This window comes from Petaurus breviceps, unplaced genomic scaffold (genome assembly GCF_028583685.1).
Source record: "Petaurus breviceps papuanus isolate PSGF00001 unplaced genomic scaffold, PetGlider_PUasm1.0 90760, whole genome shotgun sequence".
NCBI lineage: Eukaryota > Metazoa > Chordata > Mammalia > Diprotodontia > Petauridae > Petaurus > Petaurus breviceps.
The window spans coordinates 8,713,402-8,741,252 of record NW_027187338.1 but is presented as its reverse complement, the minus strand read 5'-3'; the positions used below and the strand labels follow the sequence as shown (position 1 = coordinate 8,741,252).

The window sequence follows — 27,851 nt, the reverse complement described above, 5'->3', positions numbered from 1 at the left end:
CTTCTCCCCCCCCCCCACCCTGCTTCCCCCCTCCATTATTGGTGCCAAACAAAAGTCTGATCTTTCTTCCATACACCAGTCCTTTGGGGATTTAAGTACAGGACACATGTAGGAAGCTGCAGAATGTAAAGGAAAGGTCATAAGATTTCAACTCAGAAGGTCAGAAGGTTTGAATCCTGGCTTGGCTATTCACATGACCACTCCAGACTTTTCTCCTCCTGGATTTTCCACTCACTGCATAAACTTTGGTAAGAATATTTCTTGGGCCGCAGTTTCCTCATCTGTAAAATGAGGAGGGGCTAGATGATCCCTATGTCCCCCACCCCCCATCTTCATTGTCCAAGTTAAACACTCCCCTGTGCCTTTTCCTGCTCCCCCTAGAAGTCTGAGTACAGGCCACAATCCCCCAACCAATTAACAGAACCAAGGCCAACCACCTTCTACTGAAAACTTTAATGAAACCAATAAGTTAATGAAGTTAACAAAGTGAGGTACTTGCATGTCCGAGAACCAGGTTGGTGGGGGAACCTCGATCGCGGTGGGGGGTGGGGTGAGGGGACTACTCTGGGCTCTCATTTGGTCAGAGGGTCTCAGCCCCAGCTCCATCTCTGGGTCAAGGGAGGATCTCTGGGGGTCAGTGCAGAGGAGGGCATGGAAGGGCCAGAGGTGGGCAGGCTCTTGGTGCAAAGGTCAGCAACACATGCAGAGGGCATTGGGGGGGGTGCAGCAGGGGGAGGGCAGCATGCAGGGCCCCTGGGTGTGAGATGCAAAGTCCTTCCCTGGCACAGGACAGGCACTAGGCACTGCCCTCCATGGGGAAGTAGGGGGACCCTGTCTCCCTTCTCCCTCCCAACTTTGTAGGGAGTGTGTGCGTGGTGGGGGAAATTTATGAAGTTATGTTTCCAAGAAGGCTCCGGGGTCAGAGAATGCACACATGCCAGGGAGGTGGTAATGGCTGCAGGGTGGACCCTAGGCAGTGGAGGGGAACTTTCTTGCATTCAGAGTGGGGGTGTGTGTGTGCTCTGAGCTGTTCTCTGGGTGGGGGCCCGAGGCTTCTCTCTCTGTGCTGCCCACCCTCTTGCTGGGGTCCTTGGGCCAAGCTGCCCCTCTTTACTCTGGGGCTAGGAGTACAGAGGATACTAGCAGAGACTTCCTTAAGAAAGCAGTATCCTGGTTGGGAAAGAGGTGGCTCTTTTTCAAACCTACCAAATGGGGACCAGATGAAGGGGTATGGGGATCAGGTAGGCTCCATTCAGAGTCTGCACCCTCCCCGGCCCCCTGCAGGGCTCAGTGAGGTTACTTCCCTGGGACAGCAAACACCCCACAGTTTCAGAGTTGTCCAAGGTCAGGGCTCCTGGAAGAAACTGTGAGTGGGAAGGGAGTCAATGTGAGTGTATTTTTGCTTTTGTTTTGGGAGGGGGCTGCCCTTCCCCTGACAACCGGGGAGCTGGCTGCCCATGAAGAGGGTCCTGGAAGAGAGGTGAAGGGCAGGGCTCAGCCCATAAGGCCCCCATCCATTCTTGTGCCCCAGTGGGGAAGGAAAGGCCATGCTAGCAGGTACCCAAGGCCCTAGACCAGTGAGGCTGGACAGAGCCTAGTGAGGCAGCCTGAGACCAACTTGGACTAGGAGTGGGTCATGGCCCCCAAGGGACCCTGTCCAGCCTGGAAAGTTGCATATTTAATGTGGTTTGCATATATGGTGCCCACCCATTGGGGTGGGATCACTGTGCTTTGAGGTGGGGCCTGAAGGGGACCCCAAGGGTGTAGGGAAGGGAGGGTGTCAGCATTCCTGACAGTGCCAGGGCCCCCCAGGAGAACTCACCCCTCCAGGGAGGGGTATGAGAGAGAACCAGTCTTGCATAGCTGTTAGAGAGATCCCTGCTCTGGGACCAAGATGTCTGGGGAGCCCATGGTGCCACATGGCTGTTGGGAGGGGAGGGAACCCCCCATCGGGCACTAGAGTCACAGGTCCTGGGATAGCCCTCCATAGTCTCAGGGGCCCCCTTGGCAAAGCTGACAGGGCCTGTCTGCCTGGCTACATGACCAGCGGTGGGCCCAGCATCTGGAATCGGGGACAGAAGGCTGAGGGAGTTGCCCAGCCTGGGGCACTTGGATGCCCACGAGATGCCTGCTGTGGGTACCTCCCCCCATCCTGGCAGCTCAAAAGTGCGTGGTAGGAGAGTCTCAGGAAGGAAGGCCTGTTCAAGTAAGATCGGATGGCGGGAGGGCAGGCAGGCAGGCAGGTGAGGCCTGGGGGCCTGTTGGGCCCGTGCCAGGCTGGGTGGCCGGTCCAGGGCCGGTCCCTGGGAGAGTTGGGAGCCTCCCTCAGTCCATATTGGCGCTGGCCGATCGAGAGATGCTGAGTGTCTGCGCGGACACAGAGATGTCCTCGGCGTCTGCGGGGCTGTGGTAGTCCGACGTGATGTCCGGATCGAAGAGGGGCACCTGCACCGTGCCCAGGCTGGCAGATGAAGCTGCTCCCGCCCGCAGGCACCGGGAGTAGAAACCCAGGAGGAGGTCCAGCTTGTGCTCAATGGACTGCACCTGCCGGGGGAAGGTCTCAGCGGGAACCGGGGTTTACCTGGCATTGCAGCCTACCTGGAGGCGGGGCCTGACGGGACCGGGTCTTCATTGGTTGGAATGGGGGGGCGGGGCAGTGAAGTTTAACTGGGGGAGCCTTTAGCAGGACGAGGATGGCCAGTTTGAGATGAAAGCTGGTTGGAGGCGGGGCTTAGCTGAGGGTGAGGCTTAATTGGGTGGGATTTAGCTGAGGGTGAGACTTAGGCGGGGTGGGACCCCGAGCCGGGAGGTTTAGCTGAGGACTACAGGTTTCTGGCTTTAGGGCGACGAGTTTAGGGTTCATCCAAGAGAAGAACATTGAGTTCAGGAGAGAATGATCAGCTTGCCCGGCTTACCTTGCCAGGTTACCAAACCTGCACCAGTGCTCTTGGATTTAGGGTGCCGGGGACCGGGACTCCTTGAGCTCCGAGGTCCTCGACTTTTTCCTCCACCAGTCAAGCGTCAGATTGGTCCCCACCTCGGGGATAGGGCCCCGTGACCCAGACGTGCCTTCCCTCTCCTCACCTGCTTCTCCACCTTGACCACTCGGCCCAGCATGCTGACCTCGTCCCCGGCTTCTCCGGGATCCGAAGGAGCCTTTTCTACCTTCTCGCGGGACTTTCTGTCCCCACGATCCCCACTTCCCCGGCCCACGATCTGGTCCACGCTACCGGATGCAGAGAAAGAGAAGCCCGTTAAAAGGGAGAAAAACGAGGCCCATCTGCAGATTCCCTTGCCGCAGCGTCCCTTTTGCCAGACCCAGCCCCAAGCTGGGGGAGCTCCCGGTATGAAGCAGAAGGAATAGCCCTAACCTTGGAGCCCAGACGAGATCGGGGTCAGAACTGAGTGGGTTTAGGCTGGGAATAATGATAGATTATATTTCTATAGCTCCTTAAAGTCTACAAAGCACATCATCTCATTTAAGCCATACTACAATCCAGTGAAGCATATTATCCCTCTTTCATAGATGAGGAAACTGAGGCCCCAAAAGGTTAAATGACTTGTCCAGGGTCACACAGAATTCAGATCTGGCTGGCTCCAAGCTAAGCACTCTGTCACACTGAGAAGGCTTCTTGGGTGCTTCAAGTGGAATAAGGAAAGCTGAGCCAGGGGTTCCTGGGGTGTGGGGTGTGGCAGGGAGGGGCTTCCAGCAAGCCAGGTAGAGGGGTCAAGTAGGAAGATTCTCCAAGAGGGTATCGGGCACCCACCGGGCCTGCAGACTCTTGATCCTGCCCAGCATATCAAGGTGGCCAGCTGAGTACTGTTCAATGACATCTTTCACATCATAGGGCCTGAGAGTCTCCTTGAACTTCCTCTTGGCTACCAGGAATTTCAGAATCCTATGGAGATGGGAAAGAACAAGGCCTTAGAATCAGGGCTCCCCCAACCTCCAGGAACCCTAGATTCAGGGGTTCGAGTGAGCAGAGGAACCAAGCATGGGGGCAGAAGCAAACTTCTCAGCTGCCCCTCCTCTGCAGCCCCATTGTCCTATCCTTCATGGTGGCTCTCAACACCTCTTGCCTGGACTTTGGTAACAGGGCGAGCCTGGGATGTCCTTCCACTCCTTTCTGCTTGTCTCAGGCCTTCTCATCCTCCCAGACCTAACTCACAGCTCATCTCCTCCAGGAAGTCTGCTATGATTACTCCCAATCCACAGTGACTTTCCCACCTCTATGCTCTCCTAGTCCAAATGGCATTCCTGGCCTCCTTTGGGCTCTGAGCACAGGGTCATAGAATTTAGAGCTGGGAAGCATCTTAGAGGCCACACAGATGAGGAAAATGACGAGAGGGGAAGTGACTTGACTAGGATCACAAAGGACTTGTAAGTGGTTTTCTTTATGTTCCTATCCTGTCCTGCTAAACTGTGATCCCCCTCAGGGTAGAGACCGGGTTCTTTTCATGCCAACCATCTTATAGGATCTTAGGATTTAGAGATGGATGGGACCTTTGAGATCATCTAGAGCTCTCCTTTTACAGATGGGGACACTGAGGCAAAGAGGAAGTACATGGTTCAAGGGCATATAGTAAGTAAAGTACAAAGCCAAGATTTAAACCCAGATCTTCTATCTCCAAATGCAGAGCTCTCTCCATTATGTTCCATCTGCCTCTCCTCTCCATGTTCCTCCTCCCTCACCTCATTCCACTTTTCCCAACATAGCTTAGTGCAAAGTCCCACATACAGAGGGTGTCTACAGTGTGTGATGTTATCTGGGGGTAGGTTCAATCATATCACATGTCTTGTATGCTAATGGTGGTCCCAGGGCCCATGTGGATATGTAGCTCCAGCTTGGTTCCCTCCTTGGACTTCCCTCTGTCCACTGAGGATGTGGCCAATTCCAGGGCTCCAGACAGCTGTAAGTGGGCTGGGGCCTTGGGGCCAGGCAACAAAAAGAACAAAGGGGTGGGATGTTTAGGTAAAGATGGAAGTTAGGAAAGAGAAGGAAACTGAGTCTTGGGAGCGGAGGGAGTTTGCATGGGCCTGCAGATAGAGAGGAGACATGGAGGCTTTTTGGGAGTGGAGGTAGCTGTCAGCTGGAGATCTGCTACTAACCCTGAGAGTAGCAGGGAGATCCAGGAAAGCCACAGGCACAAAGACAGAAAGGGGAGAGAGAAACAGAGAAACAGATAGACAATCAGACACACTGAGACAGGCAGAGACAGAAAAGAGTGACAATGACTGACAGCAAAGACAGAAAGAAAAACTGGAAAAGAGAGCCAGAAACAGAAACAAGAAATAGTTACAGGCAGAAATAGAGGACAAAAAATATCAAAGAGAGAAGGGGGAGGAGGAGGAAGACAGGAAGAGGAGAAGGAGGAGGAGGAGAGACAAATATGGCTGGGGAGGGGGAAAGAACACAGACAGACAGAGAAGTAGAATGACTGTCTTGGGGCAAAGGTGAAGCTGGGATATAACAGTACACCATGACACACAGAGAGAAAGCCTTTTGCATCCCTGATTCACAATAAATTGGAGCCTCCTGTTTCAAGAGTAAGGTGGTAACATTCCCTTCCACTGTCCAGAAGTTCCTGCTGGTAAACAGACCTGCTGGGGTCCGAATCAGAAGGCTGCTGTGAGCCCAGATGCTGCCTCACCACCTTGGCCAGGACTCCTAGGTGGGCTCAGCTGATCACCTCCAGGGCTGCCAAGCAGGCAGGATTGGAGATGGTCATGTGTTGGGCTGGCAGAGCCTGACCAATTGGAGCAGGGAGGGCTGGGGTGGGGGGAGAGTGACACTCACCGAACAGAACGGATCACTGTCTTGATGGCAGGTATGACGTCGTCTACAGTGAGCTCACACTGGTAACCCTTCTCCTCCATCACATCTTCTGAGGGACCTTCTGTTGAGATAGCAGCTGCCTGTTAGTCCTCCTTTCCTGGAGGCTTCCAGAGCCATATTCAGGGGTGGGGGTGCTGATCTCTCCAGGAAACAACAGCTTGGCAGAGCTTGAAGGACCCTGAGCAATCAACTGGTTTCCCTGTCTCCACCCTCCACCTCATTTTCCTCATTTAGGAAAAAGGGATTGAATTTGACATTCAATGACACTGTTCTATGGGATTACCACAATTTAGTGAAGCCTCCAAAAAGAAAGAGATTCCCCCACCCAACTTCCTTGTAGATATGGGTTATTAGGACTGTGGAAATCTGCAGACATTTTATGCATATGTTGATTAGTTTTGCTAACCTTTTTTCCCCTGTTTTATTATTATAAGAGATGACTGTCTGGAAGAGGGGAAGGGATTTATTGGAGAAAATAGGTGATAAAAACAAAAGCTATTAATAAAAAATTTTTTTTAAAAAGTTAATGCTTCCATCTTCCACCCTTAGGCTCTATTGCCAGGAAAGGCCTAAAAAGAAACCCAAACATTTCTTTCTGGTTCCTTATGGAAAATTTGAAACAGATAGCAGGCAACCTGGTGGAGAGGAAACTGAGCAAGGAATGAGGAAAAAGTTCATTGCACCAGGACAGGGCAGATCAATATCAGGATGCCCAATCACAATACATCTCCTCTCACTTCAATAAAGAGCACTCGGGCCACAAAACATTGTGAGTTTCTAGAATGAGAAAATTCACAAAGCAGGACAAAAATACTCTCTAGGGCTTTAAATTTTTTTTTATTGTTAGCTGTTGTTCTCTACCAAGCATGCACATAAAGTAGAATTAAATGGATCTATCAAAGAATCATAGATAATCTGAACTGGAAATGACCTTAGAGATGATCTAGTCCAACCCCCCTCCTTTTTCAGAAATGGCAACTGAGACTCAGAGAGGTTGTGACTTGCCAAAGGCCATACAGCCAAATATTGCTAGAGGTCCCCTCCCAAATTCTTTGTTCTTCTTTCGTTCTGAGAAGATTTGGGTTCCAGGAGACACAGCTTGGAAGGCTTGTCAAATCATTCTACTTGGGCACTCTCTGAGCCACCTAAGACTTCCATAGTTCCAGGAGTCAGTGAGGGCACTGGCTGGCTATTTGAACTCACCCTCTGCTGATGACCGGGTCTTGAGCCTCAGTGATGCCCGGAAACGAGTCCGGTCATTGAAGCTCCAGCTCTTCTGGACCTTAGTGGGACTGGTGGGCTCTCCAACACTCACATTCTCACTCTCACTTCCTGGGGAGGTTCGGGGTGGTGGGGCCAGGTGCTGCTTAGTCCTTCCGCACGGACGCTGGGCACTATTCATTCGGATACGGTCCTTGATGCCCATCTTAGTGCTGGGGCACAGGGGCCAAGAAAGGAAGGAGAAAGAAAAAAAAGATTAAGAAGAAAGAAAAGAGCAGGTCCCCTTCCTAGCCTGTCACAGAGACCTGAGGAGAATGTGGGGCTTTATTTAGGGCATGGAGGTAGCCTCTTAAGGCCAGGGGTGGGTAAAACTCTGATCCATGCCCTATGAAGGCTGGAAGTAGGAAGAAGAGGAGACTGGTGGGAAGATGGGAATGGGGGAGATTGGATAAAGAATTGGAAGATCCAGGTAGTGGGAATTAGGAAGATTTAAGGGAAAATCATGGGCCAGAACCAGAGATTGGAGGTAGAAAGACTAGAAGAGTTTGGAAACATGAATTAGGGAGACTGAAGGTGGCTAGAGGTGGAAACTAGAAGCTGGAGGTGGGGAATGTGAGTAACTAATTAGAAGTTAAAACTGGGGAGACCAGAAGTGGGATTTGAGTCAGGGCCTGGGGAAAGTGGAAGAGAGAACTGGGGGGATTGAAACTGGGAATGAAGGAGATCAGAAGTGGGAAATGAAGGTACTCAAAGCGGGCAATGGTGATTAGAGGCAGGAATTGGGGGATATTAGAAGCAGGAACTAAAGATATTGGGGGGAGGACTTGGAAGAAACTAAGTCAGGGCTCCATCTGACTTGATTACCCTCCCCCATGTTTGCCCAGACAGACAAGAGTGGAAAATGTGGAAAGAGACAAGAGGGCACAGTGGAAATAAGCTTGGTGGAGACCCAGTCAAGAAAGATAAAGAAGCAGATATACTTCAAAGACAGAATTAGTAGGTCAACAGGAATGTGCTCAGACCTCAGGAAACCGAGGGGAGATCTAATCCCAGCCTGGCTCCACATGGAGCTCCTCATTCTATCATGAAGCTGTGAACCAGGCATCCAACCATTTTTGGTGAGAGGAACTGGGTGAAGATCTTTGTCTTTCTTAGGAATGGGAGGGAGAATACACACACTCAGTTAGGTAGAGAAATCTATCTTACCATACAAGAAAGTAGGGAGGGAAAGAGATAAAGGGAGGGGGGAACTGATAGAAGGGAGGGCAGTTTGGGGGAGATTAGAAATAAAACTCTTTTGAGAATGGACAGGGCAAAAGGGGAGAGAGGGGGGAGAGGGAGGGAGAGAGAGTACAATAAACAAGAGGGAAATAGGATGGAGGGAAATAACATAGTTGGTAATCATTACTGTGAAAAAATTTTTACATTGAGTTTCTCTAATAGATTTAATTTCTCAAACATATAGAAAATGGAGTCAAATTTTATAGAAATAAGAGCCATTCCTCAATTGATAAATGGTCAAAGGATATGAACAGGCAGTTTTCAGATAATCACATCATTTCTCTTAATTTTGTTATTGATATATAGTCAATTATGCTGATCATTTTCCTAATATTGAACCAGCTCTGTATCCCTGGTATAAATCCCACCTGATTATAGCATATTATCCTTGTGATAAATTGCTGCAATCTCTTTGCTAATATTTTATTTAAAATTTTTGCATCAATATTCATTAGGGAAATTAGTCTATAATTTTCTTTCTCTGTTTTGGCTCTTCCTGGTGTAGGTATCAGCATCATATTTGTATCATAAAAAGAATTGGTTAGGACTCCTTCTTTGCCTATTTTTTCAAATAATTTATATAGTATTGGAATTAATTGTTCTTTAAATGTTTGGTAGAATTCACTTGTAAATCCATCTGGCCCTGGCAATTTTTGCTTAGGGAGCTCATTGATGATGTCTTTATTAATTTATTTTTCTAAAATGGGGTTATTTAAGTATTTTATCTCCTCTTCTGTTAATCTGGGTGATTTGCATTTTTGTAAACAGTGATCCATTTAACTTAGATTGTCAGATTTATTGGCATACAGTTGGACAAAATGTCTCCTAATTATTCCTTTAATTTCCACTTCATTAGTGATGAATTCATTTTTTATACTGGTAATTTGGCTTTCTTCTTCCTTTTTTTTAAGCAAACTAACCAAAGTTTATCTATCTTATTGTGTTTTTTAAAAATAAAACCAGCTCTTAATTTTACTAATTTCAATTTTATTAATCTTTCTTTTGATTTTCAGAATTTCTAATTTGATATTTAATTGGGGATTTTTAACTTGTTCTTTTTCTATCTTTTTTAGTTGCATGCCCAGTGCATTAATCTCTTTTTTATTTTATTCATATAAACATTTAGAGATATAAAATACCCCCTAATAACTGCTTTGACTGTATCCCATAGGTTTTGGTATGTTGTCTCATTGTTGTCACTCTCTTTGATGAAGTTATTGATTGTTTCTATGATTTCTTGTTTGACCCACTCATTCTTTAGGATTAGATTATTTTGTTTCCAACTAATTTTAATCTATCTTTACATGGTCCTTTATTACATGTTGTTTTTATTGCATCATGATCTGAAAAGGAGGCACTTAGTATTTCTGCTTTTCTGCATTGGATTGTGACATTTTTATCCCTAGTACATGGTCAATTTTTGTGTAGGTGCCTTGTACTGCTGAGTAAAGGTATATTCCTTTCTATCCCCATTCATTTTTTTCTATAGGTCTATCACATCTAACTTTTCTAAAAATGTATTTACCTCCTTAAATTTTTTTCTTGTTTATTTTGTAGTTAGATTTATCTAGTTCTGAGAGGGGGAGATTGAGGTCCCCCACTAGTATAGTTTTACTATTTCTCCCTGTATTTCACTTAACTTGCCCTCTAAGAATTTGGATGTTATACTACTTACTGCATATATGTTTAGTATTGATATTTACTTCATTGTCTACGGTACCTTTTATCAAGATGTAGTATCCTTCGCTATCTCTTTTAATAAGATCTATTTTTGCTTTTGCTTTGTCTGAGATTGCTACTCCTGCTTTTTTTTTTTACTTCAGCTGAAGCAAAATATATTCTGCTCCAGCCTTTTACCTTTACTCTGTGTGTATCTCTCTGCTTCAAATGTGTTTCTTGTAAACAACATATTGCAGGATTATAGTTTTAAATTCACTCTATTATCCACTTTCATCTTATGTGAGAGTTCATACCATTAACATTCACAGTTATGATTACTATGTCTTTCTTTCCATCCTATTTTCCCGTTTGCACTTTTTTTTCTCCTTTCACTCTTTTCCTCCTCACGAGTGCTTTATTTCTGACCACTGCCTCCCTCAAACAGGCAGTTTTCAGACAAAATAATCAAAGCTATTTATAGTCATATAAAAATGCTCTTAATCACTATTGATTAGAGAAATGAAAATTTAAACAACTCTGAGCTACCACTTCACCAGTCAGATTGGCTAATATGACAGAATAGGAAAATGGAAAATGTTGGAGGGGGTATGGGAAAATTAAAATCCTAATATACTATTGGTGAAGTTGCATACTGATTCAACCATTCTGGAGAGCAATTTGTAACTATGCCCAAAGGGCTATAAAACCCAAAGAGATTAAAAAAAAAAGAAAAGGGCCTATATGTACAAAAATATTTATAGCAGCTCTTTCAGTGGTGGCAAAGAATTGGAAATTGAGAGGTGTCTATCAATTGGGGAATGGCTGAACAAGTTGTTGCATATGATTGTGATGGAATACTATTGTGCTTTAAGAAATTATGATGAGAAGGATACTCTCAGAAAAAAAAAACATGGAAAGACTTACATGAACTGACGCAAAGTGAAATGAGCAGAACCAGGAGAACATTGTACACAGTAACAATATTGTAGGATGACCTACTATGAATGGCTTAGCTATTCTAAGTAATACAATGATCCAAGACAATTCTGCAGGACTTATGATGAAAGGTACTGTCCATCTCCAGAGAAAGAACTGGTAGAGCCTGAATTCAGATCAAAAATACTTTTTCTTTACTTTTTTGTTTTTTGTTTTTTGGTCTGGGTTTTCTTTCAGAGAATTACTTGTATGGAAATGTGTTTTGCATGACTATACATGTGTAATCTATGTGAAATTGCTTGCCTTCTCAGTGAGGGAAGGAGGGAAGGGAGAGAATTTAGAACTCAAAATTTGAAAAAAAAAAAGAATGTTAAAATTGATTTTACATCTAATTGGGAAAAATAAAATATAAAGTAAGGGGAAAAAAGGAATGGGAGGGAGGGGCATGAGTATGTCTTGAATTCTCCCCCTACTGAAAAAAAAAAGAAAAGAACATCTATAGTGTTTCCTCTTGGGCATAGCCAAGGTCTCTTGTATACTGCCCATCACACACATGTATGTGTTCACCTGTGTGAGTATGCATGGTGCTTATGGGTGTGTACATACAAACATACATGCACATAGATATATACAGATATATATGTACTTGTGTATATCTGGGTGTTCAAATATCTGTTTATATGTATAGGTGAGTTTGTGTCTAAATTGTGCACATGTATGTGTGTGATACACTTGTACTTCAGGACCTCCGTTCTGTCTTTTTATTAAACAACTATCTCCATAAGACAACGGAGATTAAAGATTCTGCATGGCCCCAGAGGGCAGAACCAGAACTAGATGCAAATAACAGAAAGGAAAATTTAGGGAAAACTTCTTGACAACGCCGTAGCCCTGAGCTACAGAGCTCAGGCACCAGTGAGTCCCCCATCTCGGGAGGACCTCAAGCAAAGGATAGACGCCTACTTGTCAAGTACAGGTACTGGATGGTCACTGAGGTCCCTTCCAGCTCTGTGATCCTGTGATTCTGAACCTGACCTGTGAACTTCAAAGGCATCTCAACAGCCTTATTTGGGCACTGCCTAGATCTGGATGGGTGGAGGCCATAGTGGCAGAAACAAACCTTGGCAGGAGGAGGGGGGAGGCCAAGAGGAGAGCTGTCAGCCTGCCAGTCCCCTGTCCTGGAGGAAGGCCTGGAGAGTGGGGCACAGACACAGAGCCACAGGGGAAGGTCACAGAGAATGTTAAGGACATTGACAGACTGTGAGCTCTGGGAAGGCAAGGACCATTTAATTTGGTCACTGCATCCCCATTGCCTAGCAATGCCTGACACAGAGAAGGCACATGCTTGTTGACCACCTGATTGATCTGGGACATACATGTGGACTATTCTTAAGACAGAGTTTCCAGATTTTCCTTCTTTGTTTCATCATTAAGCAAAAAAAAACAACAACTTTAATGTGTATTTGATGGTTCAATCAAAGGTGGCCATTGGGAGGGGACCCATCTTGGGCCTCAGGCAAATGGGGGGCAGTATTTTCTCTGAGGATCCCTGAACAGAGTGCTATTCGAAGCTTTCCAAAGAAGATATCTGTCCTGAGTCAGGCAGAATCTATTTCCTAGGGCACCTAGTGCATGGGGGAGGGTGAGCACCTTCATAGTCTCTGGGATCCAGAGAGATAGGCCACAGCTCTGCATCCCCTAAGGCTCTCTGGTGTTGGGAAGAGGAAGAAAAACTACTGGGGTTGTCCCTGCTGGGTTTTCTATGCTCCCCCCAAACGAACAAGCGGACACCAGCCATCTTGTTTGGAACATTTGGAGTAACTTTAACACCAGTGCACAAAACCTACTTTCTAGGCATTTGGCTACTCCATGACTTGTTGGAATAAAAAACTCAGTGTCCAAAAAAACAGCTGCTCTGGCTGCCACCATCTGGCTGTTTTTGTAGGCTTGGTCTACACAGGCACGCGCCAACTCCCACTACAAGCTGGTTCCTCCTTCTTTCAGAAAGCTGACCGATAGCTTAGGAGGGAAGAAGAAAGGCCTTAAGATTTAGAGCTGGAAGAAACATTCGAATTCATCTTCTAATCCAACCTTCTCATTTTGTAGATGAGGAAACTGAGGCTCGTGGGAAGGAATTTGTCCAAGTTCACAGTGGTAGTGAGTGACAGAGCCCATTGCCAAACATCCAATCCTGTGTACTTCCAATCACAGCCCCAAAGGCACTCCCTCCACACACAAGTATTTCCAGGACACCCTGCAACAAGTGTACCTTGAGAACTGGCCTGAGGTCATACCACGGTCAAGGTCAGTTGGAGAATTAGGAGGAAAGAGCAGGGACCTGGGAAGTAGGCCTGAGAGGAGGGGGACTGAGCAGGCTCCCCTCTGGGATACTCCTGGGCTTGTGGGAGGGTCAGGGCAAGGCACTGGTTTCAGGGGCAGGGGGCAGGGGAAGAAAGAGGTTTCCTCCTCATCTTCTAAATCCTATGGCTGAGGTCATGGTACACAGGGCTAGATGGGGTATGAGAGGCAAAGACTGAAACCAGGGGCACCTTCGAGAAGGCAGCCGGGATGAGCAGGGCCATCCCTGGAGCCAGGAGCAGGTGGGGGTGTGCCTGGACTTGTGGACCTTTTAGAAGGGACTCCAGGGGACAGGCAGAGGGAAAAAGACAAATGGACACAGCTAACTCATCCCAACCAGCATGCTCAGCCAGGTGCCCTGAGGTACATTCCCTGAGCCTGGGGGGAAGTTTGGGAGCTGGTGCATGCCTTGATTAGTTCTGCTAGTCTTAAAAGGTCAGCCACATGCTGACAAGCAGCCCCCTCCCCTCCTGCCCCACCCCCTGCAGTCCCTCTGTTAACCAGAAGCTCTAGAGACAGAGGGGACTCACCTCCTCACTTGGGTTGGAGGGCACAGGGGATGATGGAGCTTAGCTTCTCCCAGAGCTGGAAGATGGGGTTCTAAGCAGAGATTAGGAGAATCTAGAACCCACGTTCTCAAAATCTCAAAACCTAGAAACCCATAATGGGCCATGCTGATATTAGGAAAGCCAGGATCTCAAAGTCCCCAAGCCTAGAACCCTATAGATAATATTCAGATAGGGAGAACCCAAAATCCATTAAAACAAAGTCCAAAAGCTTAGAACTTTGCAAATCATGCTGAGAGGAAGAGAATTTAGGCACCTCGAAATGCCAGAATCTAGAATCTTAGATGCCATGCTTCATTCTTGGGTTGCCATTTCTGATTGATCCCGAAGTGCCAGCCTAGCCATCATCCTTGGAGAGGCACAGGGTTACAGAGGCTTAATGCAGGGGGACTCTACCAGCAAAGCATTCAGAGTGGGTGCTTCTCACTTTCCAGAAAACATACAGGTTGTATAAGATAGAGAGAGGGAAAAGAGAAATGCCCTAAGTGAAAACAAACAGCCCGCCTACCTAACTCAAGGCTAACCCCTAAATTATTTGATGGGAACCCTTGTTATTGGAAGGCCGTGATTTCCCAGGTCATTCCCAGCTTGAACTACCTGCTTCTTTCCCTCTTAGTCTTTAGCCCCATTCTCCAAAAAGCACCATGGGACAGATGTGCTTCCTTCAGCCAGGGAATGGTTCTTGTTCACCAATTCTTGTTTCACTGGGGTTATGATTTGCTTAGAGCAAGGTCTACCTGCAAAGGGCAGATGGTGGGGGAAGGGAGGGGGAGGGCCCAAGAGAGGAGCAGCAGCAGAAAGGCATGTTTGCTCAGAAGTAATTCCCCTGGTACATGGAGAGTTTGCTGGAGCCTTCCTGGTGCCCTGGTGTCGGGAGGTTGGGTCTTGGCCGCTCTAGACTGGTCCAAGATGAAGCCTTGTTCACTGGAATCACGGAAGGCAAAGGGGAGAGGATTCCCTCTCCTTCGTGTGGTTCTAGGTGATTCTAGAGTAAGGTCTTGAAGGTTCTGGGTGAAGATGAGGCCCAGCTCTGGGCTCTGCTGAGCACTCTCTCCCCAATCACTGACGTAACCCCGTCTACACTGGGGCAGTGGGAAGGAATCTAGGAATCCTAATCTAGCCTAGCCTCCAAGAACATCAGAGCTGGAAGGACCCTTAAAGATGAGCCCCTTCGAGCCTCAATTTGCATAGGGGAGCAATGAGTCCCAGAGAGGGGAAGGACCTCGCTCAAAGCCACACAGTAGGTCAGGAGGAGAACTGGCCTTAACCCAGACCTCTGGGCTCCCCACTCAGGGCTCTTTCCCTCTATGAAAATCATCAGATCATAGGATTTAGAACTGAAAGAGGCCTTTGAGACCATCTACTACAACCTCTTCATTTTACAGAAGAGGAAACTGAGGCTTAGAGAGGTTAATTTGTTCAGAGTCACACAGTGAATTGGTGACAGTGCCAGGACTAGAACCCAAGTCCTTTGGATCTCAGTGCCCTGCTCCTTCCACTGGGTCATCATGCCTAGGGGAAACCCCATAGAGCCAGCAGGAGGCTTTTGGGGGGGGATCCCTGTGCACTCCTGTTTCTGAAGCTGCGGAATATCCAACTACAGATGTGCTGTCCCGAAGCAGGGAGGAAATGTGCCCACCGGCCTCTGCCCCTGCTCCAGGCTATACCCTATGGTGCCACCAGGCATGCCGGGCCAGGGAAGGGGGGCAGGCGGCATGCACCCCATGCCCTGTTCATAGGCTCCCCGGCTCCCATGCTCCCGTCTGGGCAGGAGGCCGGGGACAGGAGGCAGGCCAGGCGCCGGTACCTCGGTCTCCAGCTGGCGTGGATCCGAAAGAAACTCCGTTTATTACTAAACATTTGGCTGGAAAGTTGAGAATGAGACACGAGTAGAGAGAAGTTAGTGGGGGTGGGCAAGCAAAGGTTATGTATGGGCACGGCCCCAGCCTGGGGTCGGTGCTTCCTGATGGAGAAGCCTTAGTCTCCGGGGACTTAAGTGTCTGCCACTCTGGCCAAAGAAGGGATGGACCCACAGGCTGCCAGGTGCGAGGGAAGATCCACCTCTGCAGCCTGTGCGCAGCCACCAGGCAGGGTCTGATCAGCCCTCCGAGGAGCAAAGGGCCAGGAAGCTGATCCAGGCTGTCCTCCCCTGGGCCAAACCCTGTGGCCTCTGTTCCCCTGATCCATCCTGAAGAAGCCAGAAACTCTCCTTTGGAAGGGCCCTTCCTTCCATGACCACAGTGGCATGTGGAAGGTTGGCACCCTGCAGGCGGGCACTCTTGTTTCCCTGTCACCATTGTCTAGCCTAGAGCCTGGCACACAAATGTTTGTTGATGTATTGATTAATTAAATGTCAGGACCTCAGAGCCAAAGCCAGATGTCAGCTTCTATTCTGATGGTAGGGGGAAGTAGATGGATGGGTCTTTTTCCCTGAACTCTTAGACCAGTGACCACCAAATAATAATAATAATAATATTTACCATTTATAAAGTACCTACTCTGTGCCAGCCACTGCGCTAAGTGCCCATGGGCACTAGGCTGCCCCAGACCACTCTCACCCAGCCCCATTACAGCACCGTGCCTCCTCAACTCCGGAAGAGTGGACAGACACACACACACACACACACACACACACAGACACAGACACAGAGATGGCCATAGGATCTTATGGGAGCGACATCCAAGGACCCCCTCTCGGTGCTTTGAGCTTGAGGCGGGCCCTGGGGCTTAATTACCCTTCTGCCAGTAGGGGACTGTTTCTAAGTGACTTTGGAATCCAGGTTGGGAAGCCAAGGTCCCTTGGGTTGGCCAAGAGGACTCCGGGTGCCTGCAGGCCTTGCTTCATGGCACTCCATCTGGCCAGTGCTACCTATGTGGTCCCCGGCTCCCCAGGCAGAGGCCTGGCTCTGGTCTGGCCATTCTTAAGCTGTGGGAAAGACACAGTTGTGGAGATAGGAATTGGGGGAGGGGTGCCTGTGGTCTCCTCTGCTGGGAGGTCCTGGAATAATTTCTCCACACTCCCTTTGAGCCTAGCAATGTCTCCTGTCTCCTATTCTGCTTCTCTCAATCAGTTCCCGGCCCTGCTCAAAGGTGTCTGGCTATGCCCAACTCAACCTGAGCCAGACCTGTTGAACTCTGGGGAGTGGAAGTGAGGCATGCCCTGAGAGTTCCCCAAGGGGACCTAGGCTTGAGGATCCTTTCTTCCAGGGATGAGGCTGAGGGGCTGGGGCCAGGGGCAGGGAGGTGGGATTCTGCCAGGTCAGCATCAGGCCCAATGTGCCCACATAGCAGCTATGGGGACAGATGGGCAGAAGCTGCCCCAGAGATGGACGTGGGTTCTTCCCATGTTCTGATGGCAGGGGGAGGTAAATGGATGCAGCTACTGTTCCCAACCTACTTGTCTCCACGCCCTGTTCTCTCCTCTAGATTGAGCAGAAATTGGAGTGTGGCCAAGAGGTGGGGGGAATCCCCTTCAGATCCATAATTCTCAGCCATATCCTCAACTTGGGGCTCTCATGTACCCAAATCCCAGATTCCCCATAGTCTGTCCCAATAACCACACCATAAGCCTGCCTGAGTCCCCTGGTTCCTCCCAATCCCTACTCCCCACTCCCCATCCAGGAGTACTTATAGAATTGCTTCAGACATCACCCACATCTGCATTCTGGGTTCCCCTGACTCATCCTTGCCACCATAGAAGGGAGCTTCTTAGCTCAGAAGAAGGAAGGGTTAACTACTCCTGGTGATTCCCGGGGGACTAGCTGAGCTCCCCGTGCCCTACATAGAAGCAGAAAACCAAGCCTGGATCAATCCATTTTATCCATCTGATAGGGGTGATCCCCACTATTCCCTCCTTCTTTCCCCCCATTCCCTGCCCCCGCTGGTGCCTACCCAGGGAAGGCACAGCAGAGGTGCCCCCTCCCTACCTAGCCCTGCCTCCAACCACAGCACACCCGACCCTGCAGGGTTCTGCCATCCCCTCTGGGTGGGAAAGGCCCAGGGAGGTTAAGCCATTTTCTCAAGGACACACAGCAGCTGATGGAAATAGTACCCAGAGCAGTACCCATGCCTCCTCTCCTTCCTGCCTCACACCAGTGTCCCTTCGTCCCCTATCAGGTTTAAAACCAGGAAACTCTGGGCCTCTGGGAGGCAGATCCTGATGGACATTTGCAAGGAAGCTCAGGGAGTGAGGATGAGAAGAAACAGTAAGACGGAGACAAGAAAGAAATGGAGGAGAGGATGGAGGGAATGGAAGGGATGATGCCGATTTCAGGGGGTCTGTGCCAGGGAGCCTGCCCCTAACATGCCTGGAAATCTACCATCAAGCCTCTATGGATCTGCAGCACAAGCCTTACCTCTGAAGACACAAAACCCCAAAAGAGCCAAGGAAAGATGAGCATCCCTCTGGCTCAGGGCCCCACAGATACCCTGGGGGGACGAGGGAGGAAGGGGGCCCCTCTTCCCACCCCGACAGGCGCCTGTGGCTCAGGAGGAAACTGGGGCTGCGGGCAGAAGAGAGGCAGGTTCTACACCAGACCCTCCTGGGGTTTCAGTGTGTCCTACACACAAAACCAGAAGAAGGGCCTTTCTCAATCTGGGAGGCGAAGGCTCACCCCACAGCCACACTGGCTCGTACTCACCCCTCAAGGAGATGGCTGAGGGGTCAAGGTCACGGGCGCTCTATGGGGAGAGGGGTGGGAGGGGGAAGAGGAGCGCTGCCCCAAGCCCCAAACACCTCCATCAAAGATTAGAGTGTGATCCTTGGAAGCCTGTCAGAGAGCACATGACCTGGAGCTCGGAATGAGCTTAGTGAATAATTAGCTCAATTCTCTCATCTCACAGAAGGCTGAGGCTCAGAGGGGAGGACTGAGTGGTCTGAGGTCAGGACGAATCAGAGCCTGGTCTCCTGACTCCCAGGCCACTGTTTCCACTACACCGCCTGCCCTGAAACTGACATTTAGAGAAGAGAAGGGACATTAGGGCCCTGGACTGGATCTCGGAAGTCCACCCCCTCATTTTACAGAAAAGGGAAGTGAGATCCAGGGAAGTTAAGTGATTTGTCTAAGGTAACACAATTTTTAAAACCAGGTCCTCTGGCCCTAGCATTCAGTGCCCTTTCTCCCATACCATTTTTCTTTTCTTCCTTTCTTTTTGTTGTTGTTGAGGCAATCAAGGTTAAGTGACTTGCCCAGGGTCACACAGCTAGTAAGTATCTGAGGTCAAATTTGAACCCAGGTCCTCCTGACTCCAGGGCCAGTTATCTATCCACTGCACCACCTAGCTGCCCCCTCCTGTACCACTTTCCAAAATTTGAACCCAATTCTCCAGATCTGGAGAAGTGCTGCTGGGAACATGGCCAGAGAGGACCAGATCAGTAGGCCAGGATTCACTCTTCAATACCTGTCCCATCAACAGCATCCCAGGTATAGCACAGCATGTCCCCCTTCCTCCCCACGCACACCCTAGAGGGCGAGGGCTTGGCGGGCATCACAGGCAACGCCATCCCCCCATCTGCCAGCTGAAGATTACCTGAGCCGTAAGCACTTGTGGCCAGCGGCCTCCTCCTCTCTCCAACTTCCCAGGAGGAATGGGAGGGGGGGATTCAGGAAGGGAGGGGGGGAGTTGGAGGTGGAGAAAGAGAAAGAGAGAAACAGATGACAATGGTGTGAGTGGTGAGGCGGGTGATGGGAAAGTCATGGGGGACGAGGAGACAATGTCAGGGGTTTTCTCCAGGACGTGCCCAAGTGGATCGCCCTTGGCAACCCATGAGCCCTTGGTCATTAAAGCATCCCTGCCTGCTACAATGTCCTGGAGTAGGAACACAGACTGGAAGGGCTCTTAGAAAGCCTCTAAGCCATACAGTTGCCTATAGAGAGAGGGAAACTGAAGCCCAGAGAGGGGGAAGTCATTTGCTTAAAGCTGCCATTACAGAGAAAGCGCTGGGCACCCATGGGCTCTCCATCACTGGAGGAAACTCCTCGTTTCACAAAGAAGGAAAATGAGGTATGTAGTTGTCATTACACAGCTGCCCAGGATTCAGAGCCAGAGACCTTCCCTCATCCTGGTTCCAACTAAGCCTGGCCCTCCTGCAGGTACCTAGTGTCTTCCAACCTCGTAACACTCCGTAAATGTAAACTACTGCCTTTATTTCTGCAGGACCAGCTGCTAGAGGCTAGACTAGAGGGAGAGGCTGCCTGATATTCAAACAGAGGCTCAAGCTGGAGCTGGACTAGGGGACCCTCCAGGCTCTGAGACTTTGTGAGTCCCCTGGCACCAATTCTATTGCTTTTGCCAAGCCACCCTGCTCTGGGCAGGGCCGGAACCCCACCACCCCCTTCCCACCCTGACCTGGGCACCTAGCTCTTCCTTCACTGAGGCTGGATCCTACTCCTTCATCACCAGGCACACCCCAGGAGGTGCCAGGGACCTGGGTCCTGAGCCACCCCCTCTGATGCCCATCCACCTTACCTGGCAGGGAGGCTGGCACATGCCTGCTGGAGAAGAGGCGCTGCTGGGAGCATGGCCAGAGAGGACCTATGCCCAGCAAGGAGAGAGCAAGCCAGAGGAAGAGAAGGAGAATGAGAGCAGACAAGGAGGAGAGGAGAGGAGGAGGAGCCGGCCCTGTCAAGGGGCCCCTACCTTTCCCCAGGGCAATAGGAGGCGCTGCCCGGCCGGTGGCAGGTGGCGAAGGTCTGACATCGGCTAGGTGTTCCAGTGGGTGCGGGCGGCCTCCGCACCTCCACGGGCCACAGGCCCCCATTACGGGCCCGCCGCACGTGCTCAAATAATATTACCAGCTCTCTGTGGGGCAGGGGGGGTGCAGATACAAAACAGGAGGAGTTACTGGAGTGGGGAGAAGGTGGAGGCAGATTCTGGCCTTCTCTCTCTTCCGGGGCCTGGGCCAAAAGGGCCGTTTCTCCCCCCACCTCTGAGTGAGGCTGACTGAGGTGTGGGCCTGGCTACTGGCAGAGCCTCTGGGAGGCCCATCTGCCCGCTATCCCAACAAGCCCCACAAGACACTGGAGTAAGGGCCCTCTGGCCCTGGCCGCCACCCCCTTTTTAAGTCCTCTCTGTCCAGTTTGGGAATTCCTCACTTTTATACTTGTGTTCCCAGAAGCCAGCATAATGTATTACTACATGTAGTAGCCTCTTAATAAATGCTGGTTAACAGACTGAATTGATTGATTAAGGATAAATCTCTCCAGGGGCTAAGGGCAAGTCCTGAAGGAACTGCAGAGGCTGAGAAGTGATCCCTTTTATTAAGGGATGATCCCTTGAATTAAGGGGTGATCCCTCCAGAACTAGGGAGCTGTCCCCTAGAAATTAATGGTTTATCATCACTCCAGCTAATGGGGTTAACTCCCCAGAGACTGAGGTGCCCAGGGGTCATCTGTTCAGCTAGGAGCTAAGGGGTGATTCTGTCCCTCCTGGGGCCCTCTTTCCCCCCCACCCCCATCCACCCCAATGAGCTAAGAGATCATCCTAGCAGGGGCTCTAGGGTCAAGTGAAGAGTCTTTTTCTTTCCATCCCACCTTATAGTGACCTCAGACCCTAGGCCCCCCCCCACCATATGCCAAATTTCCCCTTAAGGCCTCCCCTCACTAGCCCCTAGTGAGCCCCTAGACTGGGAAGTGTCCCTCATTGGCCTCAAACCACCTGGCCCACTCTGGGGGGGCTCTTCGGGGCAGCCTCTCAGGAGAGAGGGGAGGAACATGGCAGCAGATGGGGAGAAAGCCCCCTCCAGCCTTTCTTCTCTCCTCTTATCTTTTCTCTTGATTCCTTTCAGAGCGGTCCCACCAGGGAGGCTTCAGGGAAGCAGGGAAGGGAGGGGGGAAACCAGGTGTGGAGGAGGCGGGGACTCAGCAGCTGGTCGTCCACCAAGGAGCTGAGGAGCTAAGTAGGCAGAAAAGCAGTGAGCAGGCTGGGGGAGGGGGGAGGGGGGATCGCTGAGCTCAGCATCCTCCCCCTAACAGCTCTGCGCCCATGGGACTGAATGATGCCCCGGGGGCACAGGCTTCATCCTGGGGCCCCTGGGATGGGCAGCTCCACCCACCACAGGGCACTTCCTGCTACCTTGGCTGTGCTATTAATAACCACCCCCTCCAAAGCATCCACCAGAGTGGACACAGGTTAACCCCTCAGCAGCTGGAGGCGTCCCCTCCCCCCACCAAGTGTAGACGTGGGCTGGTCGCTGAGAGCAACCCAGACAATTTCTGAGCCTGTCTCACCCAGGGTATGAAACTGGGTGAGCTGGTGGGCTAACCCACCCATTCTTTGACACAGACTTCTATTTACATGCAGGCTTCCTGCTTTCCAGTCCCCTGGAATCAGTTTATGCCCCCAGCGCCCCCCCCCCCCCCCCAATGACTGAGATAGAGAGAGCCTCTGGCACTGGTCCATTGTCCCCTTTCACTTGCCACACCAGATGAGAACTACTTTGCTTAAGGGACAGATCCAGAATTGTGGGGCACCCCGGAGCTAGACAGAAAGTATTTCTGCCTCTGCCTACTCAGGTGTGGGGGGGGGGACCTCTGGATCTACCCAGCCCAGTGTCAGTGTTCTCTCATTCCTCCAGGACAGTTCTCTGACTCAGGAGGCAGCCAGTTATGGTCAAGGAGACACCTGGGAGTGGGGGATTAGAGACCCTGCTGAATAGCACTAATATGAATAATTTTATCAACAATAATAAATTTCTCTTCTAAGGCATTTTAAGGTTTACAGAACCTGGTTATCCTTGTAACCACACTGTGAAGAATATAAAAACTATTAATTTTCCTCATTTTACACATGAGGAAACTGAGGCTCATATCTCATGTTCAACCACTTGATAGCCTGACCCCACAACCAATGTGCATTTTCCTCCACTCCCTTGTAGGTCTGGTTACTGATTGCCTCTACCCACCCCATTCTGAGATCTCCAGTCCCTGTACCATTCACCCACACCTCCTACGTCCTAGACTAAGACCCAAGCCTCTTTTAGGCCGCTGCTGCTCAGAACCCGTCAGATTGCCATCTCCCACTAACCCAACACCTCCCTTCCCCCCCAAGGTGGGTCCCAGAGGCGCCTACCTGAAAGATGGTAGGATACTGTCATAGTAGTACCAGGTGGCTGTCAGGTAGGCTCGGCTTGTGTCAGTAGAATAGAGGCGCCAGGCAGCCTGATGGGAACAAGGAATTCATCACACCTCCTTACCCACCTTGCTTATTTCACTCCCTTGATCCAAGTTCAAGCAAGCATTGGATCTGGAGTGAGGAGACCTAGGTTTGAGTCCCACTTCCAGCACCTAGGCAAAGGAACCTTCGGAAAATCACTTCCTTCCTCTGGGCCTCAGTTTCCTCCCTTGTAAAATTATGGGGCTTGAATAAAAGAGGTGAGATGGTATAGTGGAAGAATGCTAGCTCTGGACCTTGACTCTGTCACTTACTTCTTGGGCAACTTTGGGGAATTCATCTAACCTCTCTGGGCCTTATGTTTCTTTATCTGCAAAATGGGGGGAGGATGGACTATATGACCTTTAAAATCTCTTTCAACTCTAAATCTACTATCTTCTCATCTCCAAATTCTTGCTCGAAATCCAATCCAAGGCTAGCCAAACCATCATATGCTTCTTGCAGTGGTCAGGCATCACCACCAGAGGGCACTAGACCAAAAGTCCCAAATTGATAGGAGGCCCTGAACTGGATGAAAAAAGATGGAAGGAGTTAGCTAGCATCCCTTCCTTGGGTCTGCATACAGGTGGATACGAGGTTGGGGAGGGTGAAGAAGTGGGGAAGGGGAGATTGGGAAGGGCAGGAGAGAAAGAGCATAAGATGTAGAAGCCATCTATTCCAATGCCTTTGTTTCACAGAGAGGACAGTGAGGTCCCAACAGGGTAAGTGGCTTGCTCAAATCTATACAGGGAGAAAGCCGCAAAGCCAGGCTTCTGAATCAGATTCCCGGCTGAGCACTCTTGTATGTAACAATACTTTGTAAACCACACACACACACACACACACACACACACACACACACATACACACACACACAGAGACATGTCCGATAATATTATTATTTCCACTTACACCTCTCTGGAGCTTAGACTGAAGGAAGGATCTATGTGAAAATGGTGTAGGAAAGCAAAGTAGGGGAAAGCAGGAGTGAGAAAGGAGGGACAACCCTGGAGGATGGCCATGGGGGTTGACTGGGGGCTGGGGAATAGACATACCCACCCCAGAAGCCTCCCCCCACAGCTGCCTTGGCTCTCACTTGTCCTTGAAAGCTCACCCACCTCACCTGGACCTGCCTCCCAGGATGGGTATATTTCTATGGCAGGCAGAGGCCTTAGAAGCCACTCATTAATTATGGGGGAACCACAATGCCAGCTGTCTCAGCCAGAGCTTGTACAAGCAGCCTAAATCAATGTCCTCAAAGGGATGGGGACAGGGATGAGGAAACCATTGTGTGTGGGAGGAGGGAAGGGGACTCTGAGGAAGGGAGATAACAAGGTACTAAATGGAGGGGGGGTGGTCAGCCAAAGGCCTTGCCAAGGATGTCCAGGACAGGTGCTCTGGGGTGAAGGATGGTGGTAACAGGGGATCAGGAGGAGGCAGTCACCCCAATGGCTCTTTCTGGGCAGAGAGCCCAAGCTGGCAGAGGAAGGGGGTTCAGGAAAGAGAAAGAGACTGCCACAGGGCTGAGCTTAGGGCAGCCCAGCATCCAACTCCATGGAATTCAGAGTCAAAAGGAACTAGTCCAATCTCCTCATTATACAGATGGGGAAACTGAGGCCCCAAGAGGAAAAGGAACTTGACCAAGGACACATGAGGTGGCAAGTGGGATAGTCAGCATTCAAACTCAACATCTCTAATTCCAAATCTGGGCATCTCCCTACTCCACCACATAGCCCCCCTCCTACTTCATTCTCAGAAACACATACACGATGCCCCTCCCCAGAGATTGTCCATGCCAGGGCACCCAGGCTGGACACAAGGGGCTGGCTGACATGTGTGTTCCAGATTTCCTCTCTTCACCCAGCTCCTGGCCTTCAAGAGGCCCTTGGACTGAAATGCAGTTCCTGTTTTTTTCCTTTTCTTTCTTTTTTTTTATTCTTTATTACAAGGGATGGCTTGATTGGGAGGGGAGGGAGGAGGGATATATTTAGAAATGAAGATGATGTAAAAACAACAGATAGCAATAAAATAATGTTTAATGCTATTCCTCTCTCCTTATTCTCAGCTTGTGCCCTTAGGCCTGGAGCTTCTCAAACAGGCCACCTGGGGTGGGCAGCAGATGGGCACTGGATAGGGAGGTACCAACCGGACCAGAAAGCCAGCACTGCTCCCTGCCCCCACTCCATTCCTAAGTCCTCAGTCTTCTGACTGCAGTATTCGATGCCGGTGACCACTCCCCTCCTCACAAATGCTCTCCACACTGGGTTTCTGTGACCCTGCTGCCTCCCGGCTCTCCTCCTACCTACCTGACCTGTCTTTATCAGCCTCCTCTGCATCTCGTACTCCCTCCATGTGGACGTTCACCAGGGCTCTGCTCTTGCCTTTTCTCTTCTTCTTCCACATTCCATCTCTCAGTGATCTCATCCACTCCCTTGAATACTGCTAGCCTCTCCATGCAGAGAAGTCCAGCCCACACCCCCCATCACTGCCTCCTGGATGTCTTCCCTGGGGATCCCTCACCTCACTTTGCACCTCACCATCACCTCACTCAACCAGCTGCCAAGATTGGTCACTTCAACTTCTTCACCATTTCTTACATTTCCCATTTCTTCTCTCTGCCCCCTAGGCCACCACCTTAGTTCAGGACCTTGTCATCTTTCATCTGGACTAGTGCAATAGCGTCCTAATCAGTCTCCCTGATTCCAGCCTCTCCCCACTCCAATCCATTCAAATTAGCATTCCTTAAACTCATGCTTGGCCATGTTGCTCCCTTGATCAAGAAGCTTCCATGGCTCCCTATTACCTCTGGGATAAAATATAAAACTTTCTTGTTTGGCATTTAAAGCACTTCATAATCTGCCTCTCATCCATCTTTCCAGACTGATTAAATGTACATACTATGTTCCAGTCAAATTGGCCTAATTACTGTTCCCTGAACATGACATTCCATTTCATAGGATTATAGATTAGAGCTAAAAGGGGCCTTCGAGGCCATCAAGTCTAATCCCTTCGTTTTTCACATGAAAAAACAGAGGTCCAGAGAGGTCAGGTAACTTGCATGAGTTTACACAGCTAGTGGTGTCCAAGGCTGACTCAGTCTTCCTGACTCCAGATCTAGAACTCAATCAGTGACACCAGCTCATCTGCTGCCTGTATGCCTTTACACGGGCTGTGACCCAGTCTGACCATCCTTGGAATGCTCTCCTTCCTCTCCTTCCCTTTTCACAACCCTGGCTCCCTCCAGGGCTCCTTCACTCTCTTCAACAGCCCCCTCCTAGACAAGGCCATTCCTAAGCCCCCCGGTTGTCAATCAATTGACAACTCCCTAAATTACTTTGTGTTTAGAGTCGACGGATTTTGTATTTATCAATGTGTGCATACGGTTTCCCTCAGGAAACACAAATTCTTTGAAAGCAAGGACTTTTTTTCTTCCTTTTTTCCTTCCTTCTTTCCCTCCCTCCTTCCCTCCCTTCCTCCCTCCCTCCTTTCCTTCCTTCTCTCCCTTCTTTCCTTTCTTCCCTCCCTTCTTTCTTTCCTTCCCTCTTTCCTTCCTTTCTCTTTCTCCTTTCTTCCCTTTCTTATTTCTTTCTTTCATTCTTCCTTTCTGTTTCTTCCTTCTTTCCTTCCTTTCATCTTTCTCTCTTCTTCCTTTCTTCTCCCTTCCTTTCCTCCATCTCTCCCTCCCTCTTTCATTCCTTCTTTCTTTCCTCTATATCCCCAACACCTGGCAGAGTGTCTTCTGTATACCAGGTGCTTACTCAATGCTTGGTGGTTTGGGCTGAACAGACTTACCTGGATGAGGTTGGCTGCTGGCATCCTGCGCTTCTCAAAGTGCTTCTGGCGATGCTGTTCCTGAACCTTGAGAGCAAAGCCGGAGCCCAGAATGCCCTGGGGAGTGAGGGCACCATGTCAGGGTCAAGGTGGGCCAGGTGAGACCAGGCTAGGTCACATTGGTTCCTAATAGCCCTGAAGGGTCTTCAGGAACCAAGCTCCAGCTGTTTTCAATCCAGAGGAGGGAACTCTATTAGGCTGCCCCAGGAATCAGAGGGAGGTATTTGTGTCTAGTCTCCATATAATGACAACCCTCAGTTCCACCCTGTGCAGGACATCTTCAGGTTGGCCCTGTCCACCTGATGGAGGTATCCCAGTGTTCTCATGCCTTCCCACCCTACTCCGAGCTGTAGGGGCTCAGGGACACTCACAGCAGGCAAGGCGAAGAAGGAGATGCCCAGTAAGGCGAAGCCGGCTGCCAGGACCCGGCCCAGCCATGTATGAGGGGTCTTGTCCCCATAGCCAATGGTGGTCAGTGTGATCTGTGGGGAGAGAGGGCAGGAGGGCTCAGGGGTCTGGATCACTGCGGGGTCAGGTTGGGTGTTTATCTCCTCAGGAGTCTGGTTACTTGGGGGAATGACTGCATGGGAGATATGGTCCCTTGGAGGCATGAAAGCACTGGGGCTATATTTGCTTAGGAGGCAGTCATGGAGGCCCTTGGGGCAGGTAGTGGGAAGGGTCAGGGCAGGGATGGGAGTAGGACATACCGTGCCCCACCATAGTGAATCTGCATAGGAGGAGAAGTCAGAGTTGGCATCCTTCTCTGCCAGATAGACGAGGAAGGAGGCGAAGATGAGGACCAGGAAACCGATGTACCAGGCGGTGATCAGCTCCTGGGGTAGAGGAATCGGGATGGTTAGCCTACAGAGAAGATGGCTCTGGAAAGCAGGGAGAAGGTGTGGTGTCCTCCTACCCAAGGAGGTGCCCATCCCTTTCCTTGGGAAGAGAAGAGAAGGGAAGGGAAAGGAAGGGAAGGGAAGGGAAGGGAAGGGAAGGGAAGGGAAGGGAAGGG

General features: G+C 50.0%; 1 protein-coding gene across 1 annotated transcript in view; it reads right to left on the bottom strand.

Moving 5' to 3' along the window:
* Positions 1 to 562: 562 nt before the first annotated feature.
* The window catches only part of KCNQ4 (potassium voltage-gated channel subfamily Q member 4), a 28,558-nt gene continuing 1,269 nt past the window's right edge, over positions 563 to 27,851 (bottom strand). Inside the window, exons 3-12 of the mRNA XM_069068079.1 lie at positions 27,547 to 27,672; positions 27,211 to 27,321; positions 26,801 to 26,896; positions 22,928 to 23,016; positions 20,498 to 20,659; positions 7,041 to 7,270; positions 5,799 to 5,898; positions 3,768 to 3,899; positions 3,085 to 3,226; positions 563 to 2,544 (exon numbers count right to left, since the gene is read on the bottom strand). Of these exons, the coding sequence (XP_068924180.1) occupies positions 2,326 to 2,544; positions 3,085 to 3,226; positions 3,768 to 3,899; positions 5,799 to 5,898; positions 7,041 to 7,270; positions 20,498 to 20,659; positions 22,928 to 23,016; positions 26,801 to 26,896; positions 27,211 to 27,321; positions 27,547 to 27,672 (1,407 nt within the window). The 3' untranslated portion in view covers positions 563 to 2,325. The remainder of the gene's footprint in view (positions 2,545 to 3,084; positions 3,227 to 3,767; positions 3,900 to 5,798; positions 5,899 to 7,040; positions 7,271 to 20,497; positions 20,660 to 22,927; positions 23,017 to 26,800; positions 26,897 to 27,210; positions 27,322 to 27,546; positions 27,673 to 27,851) is intronic.